This window comes from Sinocyclocheilus anshuiensis, unplaced genomic scaffold (genome assembly GCF_001515605.1).
Source record: "Sinocyclocheilus anshuiensis isolate Anshui unplaced genomic scaffold, SAMN03320099.WGS_v1.1 scaffold374, whole genome shotgun sequence".
NCBI lineage: Eukaryota > Metazoa > Chordata > Actinopteri > Cypriniformes > Cyprinidae > Sinocyclocheilus > Sinocyclocheilus anshuiensis.
In genome coordinates, this window is record NW_015546051.1 from 401,370 (window position 1) to 419,234 (window position 17,865).

Consider the following 17,865-nt stretch of genomic DNA (forward strand, 5'->3'; position numbering starts at 1 on the left):
CTGCCTGTGCAAAGAGTAGAGCCCTCATAATGACCATGACATGACCCCAATGGCATGAACACATTGAATCGCGCAGTAACCCGCTGCAGTGGCATGTGTGGAATGTCCCGGCAGAGATGTCTCACACCTGCGTGATCTGTCTGTGCCACCATGTCTGGCACATTCCGGCGGGAAAGACAGAGAGGCGACACGTGTGATAAGACTGTCATGGCTGATGCTTTTGTGCGTTCATGGACATGAGGATGGACTGACACTTTCGTAGACCTCAAAGTAGTGACGTAAAAGCAAGTGTAAAAGCATTTTCGAGATGGCGCAAATTTGTGAATCTTGTTAAAGGGACTGTTCACCCAAAATTGAAAATTCTCATAATTTACTCACCCATGTGCCATTCTTTTTTTTTTCTTAATATTCTAGCTATTCTATTCATACAGTGAAAAAAACAAAAAACAAATGTGGTCCATAAGACACACTATATTCCAAACATAAATCATTTTGTGATGAAATCATTCTCCCCACAGTAAAGTTTACATGCTGTCAAATATGCCATTTGACGTCAATGATGGCGGGTCAGGGGACAGAAAATAACCTCTGGCATCAGACTTGGAACAACTTCTTTCCAAAAAGTCTTATTTTGTGTTCCAGAAAGGAAAGTTAGTTATTCAGGTTTGGAACAATATGAGGGTGAGTAAATCATTTTCATTCTGGAGAGAATTATCCATTTTAAGTGAGTAGTTTCTATGCAACTGGCATTACCAAGTGGAACTGCAACAGGGACTCATAGCCAAACATTCCCCCATCTACTATTGGTTGAAAAATAGATAGCCCCGCCCACAAACTCACACTATTGGTTCAAGGCTGGTCAGGATGCTCAAATAAACAAAACAATGTTTTGATAGCACCGCAATGATTACACATTTTTGATAATTGAACCTAAATGGCTTATTTATAGTTGTCTATGCATATTAAAAAGATATAGGATTGAATGATTTTATCAGTTAATTTTTCTTTTATTTATTTATTTATTTTTTGCTTTGCAGTTTGAGGGCCAGAGAAGGAACAGCATAGGAGTTTACAGAAAGAGTACGTATGAACAATTCTGAAATTGTATTCTGAAACCTAAACTGTAAAATTAAATAAAACAAAAACATTAAAATATCTTGTCACATAAATAAAATCACAAAATATTCTCTAAAGCATCCTCTAATTCTCAAAATTTCCTCGTTTTATCCATTCTTTTCCATGTTTTTTTAGATTCTTCTTGCAGTAATGGACACACCAGAACCTCTGCCGAGAAGGCAGCGGCTACAATTCAGAACCAGTACAGGAAGTATCAGCAAAACAAGCAGAAAGACCACAAATGAAAGATCAACCAGGCTAAACTGTAAGCTTTTGAAGTGTCAATTTCTGAGCCCTATAATCCCAGCAACTGTCCACATGCAAGCCTGGTCTCATCAATGTTAAAGGAGGACGACACCTGTGAGCGGCACAGTCACGTTTCTGATTTACAGATAGCTGACAACTGCACGAAAACACACGTTCAGACAATGACAAACATTTCAGACCATTTGCTGATAATGGATGCCACAAACTTCAGACAAAACAAACACTCACACATCAGAAGATCTTTATGATAAATGAGGACGATATGTACACAAAACATGCAGACTAAAATAACCTAGCAAAATATCACAGTGATCTACTCCACACATGTTTACTTATCCCTTGAAATAAGGGCAAACCATAGACATCTTTATTTATTTTTTATAGAAAGACAATTTTATTTAGAAATAATAAAAATAGTTTGCATTTTTAAGATTGAAATCAAATTTAACTGAATTCTGAGGGCAACTGTGTCCTCAAAGTATAGCTAACTCTTTTTTTTTAGGTTAATCCACATTGTGTAACAATGAATTTACCCTCAGTGTAACATTTATATGTTACATACTATGTGGGTATGTGCCTAGGTGAGAAAGTGCAATGTGAAAATTACATAGCCTGCAGAGAGCAATGTGAATTTTCAACTGATAATGTACCAGTGATTTTTATAAACTGTCATGGCAACAGTACAATCACATTCAATAAACACCCAAGTTTTCCATCCAAGACATAGGCCTAATGTCATTCTTCCCTCTGCTGGTGAGCTAGTGAAAGGATCAAAATGACAAATTTTGTACAAACTCTTACCTAAATCCCTTGACCAACTGAACACTTCAAAAAAAAAAAAAGAAAAAAAAAAAAAAAAAAAGACTAGGACCCCAAAAAAAAAGAAAATGACTAGGACCCCTTTTGTTGAAAAAGTCAAACGCGTGTTTGTTTACTTTACAATGCGCATGCGCATTAGCCAAAATCTCTGGGACGTTTTTGTACTGCGTGTGATTTGACCTGATGAGGCAATTTATTTTATTGTCAGAATTTATTGTTGGAACGCAATATTTAACGGTTTTAGAGACGATTTCCTTTCCCCATTGAAGTAAACAAATTTGCATGACCGCTAACAGCTGACGGTGAGAGTTTCGAATATAGCTACGAAGCAACAGCTGATTGGCGTTAATATGGCCTCCGAGTGAACACTTCCATACTCTTTATTTTATATCCACAACTTCCATCATTGTACACCTTAACTGAGTAAATTAAGCATGGATGACCATCAATAGAAGCTTTAATAGGCCGTAAGCAGGACACGTGGTTTGGAAGATGGATGGATGGATAACTAGAGCACGTCTTCATTGGCACTGGTAAGGTAACAAAACAACGACTGCTTTTTTGTATTATTGATGCTCCCATCATATTGATGTCAGTAAGTTCAGGACCAATTAATGAACAAAAATTACCGAGTGCACCTTAATGAATAAATTATGGAATATTGCTATACAGATACTTGTTTTCCAGTTGTATTAGTTGTTTTCTAATTGTATATATAGATATATAGATATAATTTACATATAAAAAAAATCACACAAGGGACAAGGCACTATTCATAGAAAGATAGCTTTATTGCACAAGTTGTTGGAGTACTCTTTTTCTGTTTTTGTTTTGTTTTCATAGAAAAAAAAAATCTGTATATTTAAACACAAGCAATTGCAAATTGAAGCAACTTTTCCATAAAAGTTTAGGAATCCCCTCTGCATTTTTAAACTTTTTTTTCCCTTTTAGTTATTTATCTCCTTTCCCTTTTTCTTTTAATAACCAGCAAAATATTCAGAGCATGCAATGCCATTTTTCGTCAAGTTAACCAAAAAGTAGAAACAAAACAAAAGTAAAAACAAACAAAACAACCAACAACATAAATGAATAAAAACATAAGACAAATTATAAAAAGGAGAAAATAAATCAAATGCCAGACGTCTGGTCTGGGTTTATGTGCCCCATTCAAAACTCAAGGTGTAAAGTATTTTTTGTTAGATTTTATACTTTTTTGTCTTTTTAATCCCCTCACATTTAAAGTTATACCTTTAACCAGACTTATAATTGTGCCCTGGTTGCTAATGGAGATGTCGAAAATAGTGATTATTTATACAAAACAGTTTCATATATACAAGAGTCTTTATTTGTAGATTAGAAATTATGCTGACAGGGAGGTCTTGGGTATAGCAGGAATATTTATTGGTTGAAGAAAAGGGGCTAATCGGATGATTCGGGTGGGGAAACAGGCGTGTGGGGATGGAGTTCTATTCCTGACTCCACCCAGTATCCACACAGCTTCTCCTGTGATTGGTTGGAGCGTGGGGGTCCCTGATTTGACTGGCTAAACAGGCCTGCCCCCTTGCGCAACACAACTGCATTTTCTTTTCAACATAAATCATCATAGAACCAAACAAATAAACTAAGTTGGATACATCTATTTTTATAAACAATGCAACTGAGAAAAAAAAAATAAGTAAATGAAATTTAAGTCAGCAACTGTCTTTTAAATATGAAAAACATGGGACATGGGGACTTTCTGGGGTGGTCAAGGGAATATTTTCACAAGATGTTTCACCTGAACAGGCATTAATACTGATATAGATATCGGTCTAATCCTAATGAAACATGTTCATGGCAAAATGCTCTGGGCACGTCTGCCATCAGACAGACTTAATAACCCAGTCAGTGGGCATTTGAGCAGCAATAAGAGGAACACATACTTCTTTCACTGTTTTTAAAACAAGTCCACATTCTTCGCAACTCTATCTCAAGTTTAGATCTGGGTGATCAAATTTATTTATCTTACACAACTTTGGGTACACCGTAACACAATCCTAATTTATCAAGCCACCAAAAAAAAAAAAAAAACATCTCCTGGCAAGTCAAACAGATTTTTTATTTTTTTTTATATGCCACAAACAGATATACTATCGTTCAATCAGCTCAATTTTAAACCCAACACGACATGTCCCTACTCTGTACCTTAGGATTTGTTGCGTCAAGTCTTCCTAACATGAGATATGCTCAGGCGGCTGCATTAAACAGAATCCTGTTGAACAAACAATAAATGTGTGCTATTTCCTGTGCTGAAGTCTGCAGGGTTTGTGTGTTCTAAGTCACCAATAAATATGCGGTATATAAAGGTAGAAATCTTTCCCGATATATAATATATGACCTATCAGACATGCTGAAAGCTTGAATTTTTTAAATCAGAGGAGCGATCTCACCTAAAAGGGGTAATGCACCCAAAAATTTAAATTCTGTCATCATTTATTCACTATTCGTCAATTATTCCATAAAATGAAAGTCAATGGGGTCCAAATTTTGTTCATTTAAACCTGTCAAAATATCAGATTTTCACTACACAATTATTGTGGCCAAAAGAGTTTATAATAATGATTATATTACATTATCTATTGAAATATTCGGGAAGAATAAATATTGTTATCAGTCAAATTCATCTTTAATTTTATTTTTTTCCTCTTTTTTATTTTATTTTTTTGCCAATGAATCACACTCAAAATATGAGTGTAGGAAGGCGCAGAGACAGTAACCATAACTGTACAAAACAATACAAAAAAAAATAAAACACATTTTTTTGTTGTTCGGCACCTCCTGCTATTTACTATTACTATTTTATGATGTGTGGCAACCAGTATTAAGGTGGAATACTACCACATACGATGTTGGAGTGTCAACCGCATAGTACTGGTAATGTATTATTTCCGATATTATGTCCAGTATTACAATATCATTCATCAGTACCAGTATATTGCGACTCCCCTACTTTCATTGTATGGCTGGAACACTCTAAAACATGGGTGCCCAGTTCTGGAGGGCCAGTGTCCTGCAGAGTTTAGCTCCAACTTGCCTCAACACACCTGCCTTTAAGTTTCTAGTATGCCTAGTAAGAGCTTGATTAGCTGGTTCAGGTGTGTTTAATTGGGGTTGGAGCTAAACTCTTCAGGACACCGGCCCTCCAGGACCGAGTTTGGACACCCCTGCTTTAAAACATCTCCATTTGTGTTCCACAGAAGAAATAAAGTCATACAGGTTTGGAACAACATGTGGGTAAGTAAATAATGACATTTTTTTATTTTTGGGTGAACTGTCTTTTTAAGGACCTGACAGAAAGCTCTCAAAGTACTGTGGGTATTTTAAACTACAGTAGAGATGGTGCATGGATTCAGATGGCGCTCACAGATGTCCATCTATGAGCTGGAGTTGCAGTGGCAAATTTCCATTGTTTCCAAGCAACTGTAGAGAGTGTGTTTGGAACTGTCCATAAATATCTCCTTCATACCATACAGGCGTGTTGCATTATGCACCCCGGCTGATTATAACGATGACAGGAAGTTAGTTTGGGAACCTCAAAGGTCTTTTCCCAGAATTCCCAACCGCGGAATGTCGAAACACAACCTCTGCCGTTCTTTTTCAATCTGTCTTAGTTGTTACCCGTTTATCTCAGCGTTTCGTGATCGACATCTCCTCTCGCTTACTGCTGCACCTCCCACTGAGCGATTGTCTTCAAATCTTTTTTAAAATAACATTTTTCCTTTTTCAATTAGATATGGCATTAAATCTCTGCTCTCACCACGTATATATTTACTATATCTTTAGATAGAAATATATATGTATATATTTTGACAACAAACATTGCAATATATTTTTCTTTTGTATTGCAGGAGCCCTGATGTAGTACTTTTTTTCCATTGAAATCATTGGGAGAGTTTGTTGATTTTTGGAAGTTTCTCTGTGATGGGGCTTTGCTTTGGGAACCGAGTGAACGAAGGAGGGTTAAAAGGCATTTCGATCCATTTAGGGTTGAATGAAACCTTCCCCTCCTACATTTCACTTATTCCCTCCTTAATCCACCCCTGCGCTAGAGTCTAGAGTCTCTAAGACCTTCGAATAGGAACGACCGTTAGAGTCTTCGTGTGGGGAAGGAAAGCAAAGAATAAAGAGAAACGATGAACAAACACAGAAAAGCTACACAGCGACAGCAGATATCTCTCTTTCTCCATTCACGGGCCCGTCTGCCTCTACTTCCTCGCTACCTCTCTGCCCTCTTCCCGCCTTTCTGCCTGCGCTTGGTCCATCCAGGAGAGGCTGTTAGGCGTTCACAGTGAGACAGAGGAAGTGGTAACCTTTTTGGGGGAGGTCTGGGTGGGGAAGGAGGGGTGATAAGCATCAATCACAAACAATCGAATGAACGAACAAACAGCAAAAAAAAGAGCCTTTCTTTCATATCGAAGGGAGTAGAGAGATAATGAGAAGGGAGATACGTCTACCCTTTAAATACTCTCTCCAACTTGTCCCCCCTTTTCATATGGACTCTAGACCTTGTAGCTCAGTGGACGGCATCTGGCATCTCCAAGCCGATGTGATGCCAAGAGACCAAGTGTGCAGGCCTGGTTGAGAGGTCCTTTAAAGGTGTGTGCTGGCCACATGTATACATGTATATTTACACATATACATACACATGCGCGCACACACACACACACACACACACACACACACACACACCACACGTACACAAGCTTGAGAAAGCTCTGTGGATCCACCCAGCCCTCCTTAGTGCTAAAGTTCAAAATGCCAAAAATAGAAAACGGAACAAAAAAATAAAAGTACAGTAACCATACATCCGCAGTGAAAATGGCTCCAAACATTTTTTTTTTCACCTTTTTTTTGTTGTTTGTTTACAAAATAGTCAATAACACTCTATACTTGTCATCAATTGCATGAAAACATCCCAAAGACTCGATTCAGGCGGTCGAGACTTTCGTCTTCGAGCTGTTTTTCCAGACCATTGTGGATCAGGAGGGGCGGAAGGTGGACACCGTGGTGGATTTGTTTATGCATAAGCTTTCCGAGGCAATGCGTTGCAGTATGAGAGACATAAAAAGAGACACCTTTTTTGACAGCCTAAAAACATCTAGACAGGTTAATGTGAAACAATACATCTCTTAAAATCGTTTTTTTTCCTATTTTCTGAAGTTGAGAAATCAAATGAACAAGTGCACATGGAAAGCATTTCGTGCATAAGGTCCAAGGTGTCTTTGACAGAGAGAAGTGAAAGGAGAGTGGGGAAGAAAGCAAGAGAGAAGGACAAAACATAAGACAAAAAAAAGGCAAAATTGGGGAAAAGGTCCTGGGGTTTGGCATATTTTTTCCTGGAGAAGGCCAGATAAAAAAAGCTTGAGCAGAAGAATAAAAAAGGAATGCAGAAAAAGGTAACCGAGAGGAAAAGAGAGAGAGACCCCTGTCCTGCCATTGTTCATTTCCGCCCCTGCCCAGACTCCAGATGTGTGTGTGAACGTACTGTATGTGTATACGTGTGTGTGTGTGTTAGCTACACCAGAGTGTAGGATTTGGAGTACGCCCCAGCATTCTGCTTTTGCAGTCTGCCCAGGCCAGATGAGCTGCTCTCTAGCAGAGAGTCTCTGGATCCCCCGACCTTGGAACTGCCAGGCGTCGGGCCGTTGCCTCCCGTGGAGCTCGTGCTGGCTCCTGCTCCAGCGGCGACTGCCCCGCTTGGGGCCAAGGAGGTGGAGGAGGTGCTGGGCATTGTGAGAGTCCTCTGGGGCAGGGTGGCCGTGCCTGAGCTGATGCTGGAGCTTCCAGCAGCCCCGCTTGAAGCTGGGCCCAACGTACCAGAGGCCCCTGAGCTGGTCAGGCTGCTCAGGCCACCGTGGCTCAGTGTCAGGGCCTGCTGCTTTGAGGGGTCTAATGTCATGTGGCGGCCCTGTGTATGGTAGGCCCGGGCGGCAAGGCTCCGGATGGAGGCCTCGCGGGGTGGGACCACAGGGCAGGGGTCGTGCAGCTCTGCCTGTTTCCGGAAGAAAGGGTCTGTCTTCATGTAGAGGGGGAGGTTACAGTACTCACCTGCAGGACAGACGCAAGTGTCAGTAAAATTATGTTAAATCACAGCCTCTGTTGTTGGAGTCTTTTCTACAGTAATCGCTTTTAAAATAATTATTTGGAATTTTAACACCAGAGATTCTGTTGTAACATTTAAAAAAACACAGGTCTGTGCCATACCTCTGGACATATTTGTTAAAATGTACACTGCCAAAATTTCAAAATGACATATGCAAAAAACAAAAACAAAACAAAACAAACAAACAAACAAAAAAGTTGTATTGTTATAAGTAATAATAAAAAATACAAAACCGTAATATTATTTATAACATAATATATATATTTTATAATATATACAAATTAAGATATTAATATAATATATACATATATATATATTATATTATATATTATAATACATATAATTTATTTTAAAAACTTTTTTAAACGAACCATTGAAATATCATAAATTTGAACTGAAATCATACATATGCACAGCAAGAGATGTTTTTATTTAATTAAAATATAATTAATTATAATACTTAAATATTTAAATAATCTTTTTATTTATACCTGATAATTTATTTATAATTTTATTTATTTATATTCATACTTAACTGAAACTATGCCATTTGCAAACCATTTTATTTAATGTAACCTCTTATGATTATCAGAATAATAAAAAAAAGATTATACAAATATTACATATTTATCATATAATATCAATATCTATAATATTTTATATAATAAATATCATTTATAAATATTGCTGCAAGCAGCAATTACGGGAGTTCAGGCACTTTAAGGGCCTTATGACATGGATGCTATGGGAGACTAGGCCATCCCAAAATTTATGGCTGACACTAAAACTCATCCATGATAGAGAACACACACACACACACACACACACACACACACACGCACGCACACATTTTGTTGCAGATATAGATATTTGAAATAAATGGTAGGTAACAAAATGCTTACTGCAAGTCTTCTCTTTTTAAGAATCTATATACATAGTTTTCACATTTCACTGTAATCATAGTCTGGCATAATTGTAAAAACTGATATGTCTGTACAAATGTAAAACCTCACAGAAGTACTATATTAATGAATAGGATGAGCCAGTGAATGATCATCTGCTGCCATCTAGTGGTTATAATCGCAATTTCAAGGAATTTACCATAGAAATGCATTTTTTTTTTTAACCTTTATTATAATATTATTTACCACTATTATGGTGCCATTTTTTTGCCCAATCTCTATAAAATTTGCATGCTTATTTAAAATCACATACTGCATGACTTCACATAGTTTTGTGAAGTTTTGAGTTTTCTTCCAATTCTGGAATCGGAATAGATTTTCGATTCCCAACCCTACTGCTGCTGCACAAATAGCGTATAAAATAACCCGTAGCAGATCTATACAGGTGGAGCTGGGGAAGGTGGAGCGTTTCAGAGAAACTCTGTTATTATTATTTATTTATTTTGCAATTTCAGGAATTGCAAATATCGAACTATCGTGCTTTTGAAACCTTTTTAATTGTTAGAGTGCAACCTATGGTACTATCTCCATGAAACTTTTTAGTTTTGTGAAGTTTTGAGTTTAACTTACAATTTATAGGATTTTGGATATATTTGGCCATGGCTGTTTTTCAAATGATCCTGTTATATGTAACCAAAGTGTAAAGTTCAACTTTTTTATATATATAATTATTGACCTGGAGAGTCCAGAGAACTGCAGTGTTTTTTTTATATTTTTTTATACATATTGTCACATATTTAACAAACAATTTGATTGACAGCAGTGGTTCTTGAGGCAAAATTGTTTGGAATGAGGAGATCTATCATATATTATGAATATTGTGTGTATGTGTGAAAAACCACGCAATATACAATCGTTTATGCATTTGAAAAATATGATATTGCCCCCCAGTGGCTGATTTCTTTCAAATTTCTCACAGACCCTGTTTAGGGCCATGAGTCAAACAGGCCCACCAATTTCGATCGGCCTCTGTTAACCTTGTCTAATAGGTGCACAAATTCATTGACCAATGGCTGCCATGTTTTTTTTAGATATGTGAATGTCCTCTATAGTCATATTGTTTTTGTTTTTTTTGACTCGTACAGCGCCACCAAGTGGCTAAACTCAGTTTAAAAAAAAAAATGTTTATGTTACTTCAGACTGAGCTATTGCATAATTGTTCTGAATTTGGTGAAGATAATCGTATTCTGTTCAAGAGTTATAAGCATTTTAGTTAAAGTGGCTCTGACCCTTTCTAACATTTTGCTGTCCTGTCCTGACGGGAAGTCAAAATTCTAACTTTTTTTTGATTATTATTGCTATTCACTCTCCAGAGAATATTTCAACACTGGTTTGGTTTTGATCAGGCGAAAAACCTAGGACTAGTTCTCAAAAGTAGGTGTTGGACAAAATTCAAAATGGTGGAAACATTTGCATACAGGAAATAGGAGGTAGCTGTTTTGTTTGTTTTGAGACACTTGAGTTATGGAGTCTAGGAGTTATGAGCCGTTTTGCAATTTCACTGTGGCCGATTGAGGTCTCTGGAGTCTTTGCTAGTCTCTCCACAAATTGAGCTGTACCATCTGGCTAAGTTTCAAGTCTCTGTGCCTTATGGTTTGGTCTGCACAATCAGTTTTATGGCAGAATGATAATAAAAATCCTTACAATTACAATAGGGTTGCAGCACTACACGCTTGAATATTTTCTAGAAATGACACAAGCTGTACTTGAACTTGCATCACTGCTTCATAGCTTCAAAATGCTTATGATTACCCCCTTAAAATCACCTAAATGTGTTGTTTACTCACTCTTGTTGGCGCGGTGGGGAATGGGCACTGCCACGTTTTTGCCGCGATCATAGTCCTGCGGTTTGGGCGGGGAGGCAGTGAAGCGACAGATGCCCGGTTCGGATGGTGTGCTCATAGAGGTCATGCTATCCGCGTTATCATTGGTGCCGGTGGTCATCTGATCAGATGAGCTGTCAGAGATGAAGCACTCGGTGATCTCAAACTTGGCGTGCTGCAGGTGCTCCTCCAGCTTAGCATGTTCATACGCTCGGGCCAGCTCCTCGTATGTGGAAGACGCACTCTCTGTGGACACCATACTGTTTCGTCCCTTATCTGAGGACAGGAGAGGACAGAATGAGTGTGTACACTCTGTAAAACTTCATATGCTGGTGAAACAGACCCCTTCTGTCAAAGTGGGCAGAATAAGACCAAGTCTGGCTAATAGGACAATAAATATTCTTAAAATCGGAAATGTGTCTGTAAGTGTATGGACCTGTGTCCTGGGACAGACTGGCGCTATAGCTGTCACTCTCTGTGACCGTAATGCCATGCTGGGAGCCCACTGTCCGCCAGTCTGAGGTGAGAGTGCGAGCAGGTGTGGACGCCTGGCATTTAGTCAGAGTCCACTGGCTGGAATAGCGGTTCCTCGTGCTGTGCGCAGACTTCACGCTCTTCCTCGATACTGGATCTGAGAAAGGTAAAATCAGAGAGTGTATAAAACATTCACTAATTATACCATCTTCCATCTGTTATGGAATGAGTGGGTGAGTTGTGACATACTGGTGCCCGGCCTGATGTCTGACATGTCAATCAATGGGCCTGTGTTCTGGATGAGGGCGGGGTGATGCACAGACACACCCGTACAGAAGCTTTGAGGGTTCACTGATTGACTGAACTCCGTGTCCGTCACAGGGATGGTGGCCTTGTCTTCACCTATAGCACACAACAGAGAAAAAAACACAAGCCTTGAGGAAAAAAAAATGTTATACCTTCAGTTTTACTTTACTTTTTTATCAACGTTTTCTTTCAGTACTCAACTCAACTCTATCTCAGATTTTTTAAATATATTGCAATAGCATATGACTTGCATATATGCAAACACATACACACTGACCTATCTGTTTGATTCCCTCTTTATCCTCGATGAGTAGTTGCACGCGGGGGATATCTATGTGCAGTCGAGGTCCCTGAGGTGGGCCTTTCACTGGAGTGTCAAAACTTCGATTGTTCTTACTGCTCCAGGTGCAAAACAACCACAGACAGACACGCACACAAACACAGAGGGGGGGAAAAAGTATTGCCACTGCCACTTCTTTAAACACAAATTTTAATGTTTGAGTTTTAATTTTGGAGTTTAATGTGTACACAGACTTCTAAATATGTCCTTACCTGATAAGCATCTCAGCCAAGCTCTTAGCATCTACAGATGGAAATCAGAGTAATTTTATTTAATACTCCTGTAAAATTATTCTAGAAATGTGTAATAACTATATTTCTGTCATGACAACTCTCGGAGGGATTGGCATGGTAATGTACATGACAATATTAATGTATTTGGTCTTGGCGGAATAGATCTGCTACGCTGCTGCTGCTGCGGCAGAGCAAGTACCGAGACTTGCCACTGCCAATACATCCACAACATGCTGCTGTGAGCATGTAAGAAATATTGCTGCTGCAAATATAACACACATGAAATAACCCCATATAGCATACATGAATCACCTAGTAGCAGATATATACAGGTGGAGCTGGGGAAGGTGGAGGGTTTCTGAAGCAAGCTGCAACTGCTACGGCAAGCACTAGTCATATATTTGAATGTTGAGCAGCGAGCTCATTGGCTACCGATACAGTAGAGAACTAATCAGCTGTGCTAATTAGGTGTAATTAGGTCAGACTGAGTTAGACCTATCGGACTGCGCCATCTAGAGTTTCATGCCAGAACTCTATTTATATATATATATATATATATATATATATAATTCTATTCAAACAACTTTCTCTACATTTTCTGCCTATTTCTCTCTCACCTCTAAGTCTCTTGAGTCTCTTTTCTTTGCGTTTCTTGCGAATAATGAAGAGTAGAGCCATGCCCAACGTGACCAGGATAACAGGGCAGCCGATAGAGAAAAGCTTTTTAACATCATCCCCTTCCCCTCGTGCTGACTTAATAGGCGGAATAGTGCCTGCAGAGGAAAGGAAATCGAGATAAGTACAGAGATCGAGATAAAGCTCACATCAAGGCCTCTTATCTCTAAAATTCAGGCCTAAAAACAGCTTAATTAATTGATTTAGCTGCTAATTGTACATGTTCTTTTGTGTCATTCTGTAATACATGCCCTGGCTCTGTAGGAAATATATTTGTACATCTGTACTAATGCTGGCAGAATTACTGGGAAATAAAACTCTCCGGTTTGTAAACTTACTGCCGTCATAATCCAGCGTGGCAAACTGGGAGCTCTGGTTTCCACACCCAGCGCTGTTGCACGCCTTCATTTTTAGCTCATACCAAGTGGCCTCACGCAACTCGGCAAGGAAGATGTCAGCTGAGGCGTTGGTGCGGACACTCTGCCAGGCCCAGGTGCCTTTGGGGCGGAACTCTAGCAGGACAGCAGTGATGGGGCAGCCGCCACTCGTCCAGCCCTGCAGGTTAAGTCGGGCATGGGTGGAGTTGATGTGAGTGAAAAGGGGCTGGTCCTTATTGAACTGTGGCTCTGCAAAACAAGAAAAGACCACATTTTACAATATGCCAGCAGAGAAATACATTACATTTACATCAATTACTTTTTAAAATAAATTATTTGGTGAGCATAAGAGACGTCTTTCAAAAACAAAAATTTACAGACCCCCACAATTTTTAATGGTAGTGTATATAAAAGTGGATCTTCCAGTATGAACACACACACATACACATTTTACAAGAGCTACAAAAAGTGTAGAACATAGGGAATTAGCTAGAACCGCTCACCTCTGCCGTGAGTCTTGGCCTCAATGATCTCGCTGATGCGACCAGCTCCCACACTGTTTTTTGCAGCAAGTTTGACTTTGTACCAGGTACCACAGCGCAGGTTGTCCAACTTGAAAGAACGTTCACTAGAGCTAATGAAGACATCCTTCCACTCCTCAGTGTTATCTACTGAATACTGCAGCACAAAACCTGAATATGCACACACATATGCAATATATTATTATTATATTATATATTATACTTCTAGTTCATGCGATTCCTGGGAATCAAACTCATGAAGTTGGAGTTAACTCAGAACACTCAGAACAGATATTTCCGAACATCACCACTAGATGGCGCATTTACCTTACAGAGTAACAATCTCAGAAGAAGGGCTGATCACATTGCTGTAAACCCCAATTAGTAACCCAGAGAGAGAGAGAAATGCTGACTGCACAGTTATGCAAATAGATGCACAATATGGCGTCGCCCATAATTAGGCGCGGCCCGGATTTGGTGTCTCACTTTGGCTTTGGCAGATGGCAAAATAAAGGGTGCCACATCAAAAGGATTTACCCACTGACAGCCTTGTGTGCTCCTTATTCTCCTCCCATCTTTCCACACATAAACACCACATCTCTGTTTTTTACCTAATTTACTGAGATGCAAGCAGTTTGACAGTAACATGTGACACAGTGACAGATTAAACACAGTCTGAGAGGAAGGCAGATAGACAGAGACAAAAAAAGAGATTGTAAAAAGAAGAAGAAAAAAAATAAAACTAATCTTAAAGATAGATAAATTAAAATGAAAAAGGGTGAGAGATAAAGAGACTTGTACTTTGAGGAGCCCACTACATAAAAAGTGTGAGGTGACTGGAAAGAGACAGGACAGGTTCTTGTACCTCTGATGGAACTCCCTCCATTGTCTCCAGGGATCCAAGCCAGAGTGATTGAAGACGTGGACGTGGTGGAAACTGTTAAACGTGGTTGATCTGGAGGCACTATAATGACAAACACCAGCAGTCAATTTTTCACATTTTGACCACCATGCTTTTAGTAGGACGTGTTCTGTGGATCAATGTTTACTTGTCCTGGAACAAGACATAATCCTATCTCTGTCCCCAGCTTATATGGTCACATTTATTGTTTGGCACATTTTTGTGGTTGACAGAGTCATCAACAGGAATCTGTGGAATCATTAATTTTGCTTGAGAGCAAAATATTTCCCCACACAGATATAAAATCTATAACATTTAGCCAAGTTTCATGTGATAGCACCCTAACCCTAAAATCAAACCTTAAAATCTGACTGGTTGATAGGAATGTTGTCCCAGGACATTGTGGAAGTATGCTATTCCTTACCTTGCACCAGCAGGTTTACGATGATTGTGTCAAACCCCAGTGTGTTGGTGGCCGTGCAGGTGTAGTACCCAGAATCCTCGGCTTTCACAGAGCGCAGCACCAGGGTACCATTTGAAAGAATATTCCGGTGACCATCTTGAGTGACTGGGATGGCGGTGTCCTCACTGTGAGGATCAAACATATTGACCTTCTCATCTTTTAATAAATTAGAGGTGAATGTCTAAGAAGAGTCAGAAGAGTAAAAAGGAGGTATTTGGGTTTGTAAATCTAAACCTGTAAGTGTCTATATTTCAAAGACTCATTGGAAAAAACAGTGTTCTCAGGAAAGTGACGAAAGCTGATCCTAGACCTGTCTTTGGTCCATTTGATGGTGGGTGTTGGCTCTCCCACTGAGCTGCACGGCAACCGGACTTCCTTCATCCATGGAGTGGTCACCGTTCCTCCGAAAGACAGGATTTTAGCAGGAGCTGAGTAGCACAAACAAAAGAGTCATATATTAATATACTGATGTATTAGATAGAAATTTTATTTATATATTTATTTATTTTTAAGATTTATTTTTAGTTTTTCCTTTATTGTAATAGGACAGACTATAGACAGGAAGCAAAGTGGGAGAGAGAGGGGGGGATGGGATCAAGAAATGTCTGCAAGTAGGGGTGCCCGAAGCGCAACGGCACAATATGTCGGCTCGCTGCCAACAAAGCTATCAGCAATAAATTAGACAGACATATTTGATCATTGTGCTCAACTCTTTTGCAGAGTCTCACACATGACACTGCATTCTAAAAACATGATACTCAAGTTAAACTTAAAAAAAATATATATATTTTTTGACTCTTCACCCCCCCATTCCACTGCACTGCTCCATGCATTTTTAAATACAAAAACACATTCTGTGTGAAGTATGTTTTCTACAGTTTAAAGTCTACATGTTATATAATGAACATTTAGTGAATTCAAGTTTTTTTTTTTTTTCACAATCACTTTGGAAATCGTTCATACATGAAAGAATCGGCTATCAAGAGATGCTTGCTCTTTAAACTAGCTGTGAATTAGTTATTAAATAAGGACACACTCATAGATTCTCTCCCTGGTTTTCTGACCCAATAAATATTGATTGAACTGCCCCCTTCATTGTCTGGCATATTGCCCGGGTCATTGTCTGCCATCTCTTTCTCATTTAGTTGCTTTTACTCCTCTCCACATAATAAATGACAGGCTTTACCTCTATCCATCAGGAGAAAATCAAAGAAAAGGAAGAGAAGAGAGCATCAGTGGCAGAGAATGACCTGTAACACCCAGTTCTCACTCAGGTCATCTGCCTTATCAGGCAATTGCACAATTTCTACATGATTGCTAAGTAAATAAAGCTAAATTACAGACAGGAAACCTCAAACATCAATTTATGCGTGGAAACTGCCTGTTTTGAGATCATATGACTTCTTTAGTGCATATGTTTAGGTACAGAGCTGATTGCCGATATATGACACCAGCATTCATGAAAAGGGGCATTTAGCTATGAATAATACTTATTATCCCATTAAACTCTAGATAGACTTACCTTTCCCAGCAGGCTCCACAGTCACCTTCTCGCTGATGTTTCCTCGACCAGCAGTGGTAACGGCGGCTGCCCAGATCAGATACTGCTTACCCCGGGTCAGGTGGGTGATTCTGTATATCAGCAGCTCAGGGTTGGCTTCGTATTCGCTGGGTGCCTGGAATCATTGCAGAAACACATAAAGTTACAAATGTGCCTACAGCGGATAAAGACAACAAATGCTTGGACACATGTTTCTAGCTATGTAAGCTCGATTTTATGCATTGCTGCCATTCTAAATGTGTCCAAATAAAAATCATATTGAAACAATAGTACGCCACATTCTCAGCACTGCCACAAGGGCTGTTATGGTGGGTATTAGCATACATTGTCAGCTTGTACAGTTCGTTTTCTCTTTTAGCTAGTTGAAATTTAAAGGGGTCATATGATGCGATTTCAATGTTTCCTTTCTCTTTGGAGTGTTATAAGCTCTTGGTGCATAAAGAAGATATCAGCTTTGTCATGCCTAGAGCTGATCCGTGCTGGTCGCTGAGGAAATACATCAACTTCGCGCTGTGGATCGCCGGATCGGCTTTCACCGTGGACGAAGTGGAGTCCCGTCCAGTGTCATCACATGTGGTTGCCTCAAGCCCGCCGGCCTCCGCTCACTCAAGCCCACCGTGTGTGATGCTGTGTTTTTCGTTGTGAAAGCAAAACTACTTTCTTTGGCCTTCCAAAAGTGGACAAAACTAGAAATCAGTGGTTAAGTTGTATTTATAACTGTTCCAGAACAGTTCAACCCAAATATTCAGATGTGTGCAGCGCATTTTATGGAGGACTGTTTCCTGATCCTGGTAGAGTAGACTACTATGCCAGCTGTTCTGACTCATATAATGTGAAAATAATGTGTTTTTTGAACCTAGAACCTTAAACCACATAAACACATTT

At 39.2% G+C, this 17,865-nt stretch overlaps 1 protein-coding gene across 1 annotated transcript in view; it reads right to left on the reverse strand.

Annotated features, from left to right (window-relative positions):
- Positions 1-5,962: 5,962 nt before the first annotated feature.
- The window catches only part of LOC107699174 (Down syndrome cell adhesion molecule-like protein 1 homolog), a 136,912-nt gene continuing 125,009 nt past the window's right edge, over positions 5,963-17,865 (reverse strand). Inside the window, exons 23-35 of the mRNA XM_016500367.1 lie at positions 16,942-17,095; positions 15,730-15,847; positions 15,381-15,544; positions 14,921-15,019; positions 14,038-14,226; positions 13,496-13,783; positions 13,100-13,255; positions 12,462-12,492; positions 12,187-12,305; positions 11,853-12,005; positions 11,566-11,760; positions 11,094-11,405; positions 5,963-8,289 (exon numbers count right to left, since the gene is read on the reverse strand). Coding sequence (XP_016355853.1) covers positions 7,757-8,289; positions 11,094-11,405; positions 11,566-11,760; positions 11,853-12,005; positions 12,187-12,305; positions 12,462-12,492; positions 13,100-13,255; positions 13,496-13,783; positions 14,038-14,226; positions 14,921-15,019; positions 15,381-15,544; positions 15,730-15,847; positions 16,942-17,095 — 2,511 coding nt within the window. The 3' untranslated portion in view covers positions 5,963-7,756. The remainder of the gene's footprint in view (positions 8,290-11,093; positions 11,406-11,565; positions 11,761-11,852; positions 12,006-12,186; positions 12,306-12,461; positions 12,493-13,099; positions 13,256-13,495; positions 13,784-14,037; positions 14,227-14,920; positions 15,020-15,380; positions 15,545-15,729; positions 15,848-16,941; positions 17,096-17,865) is intronic.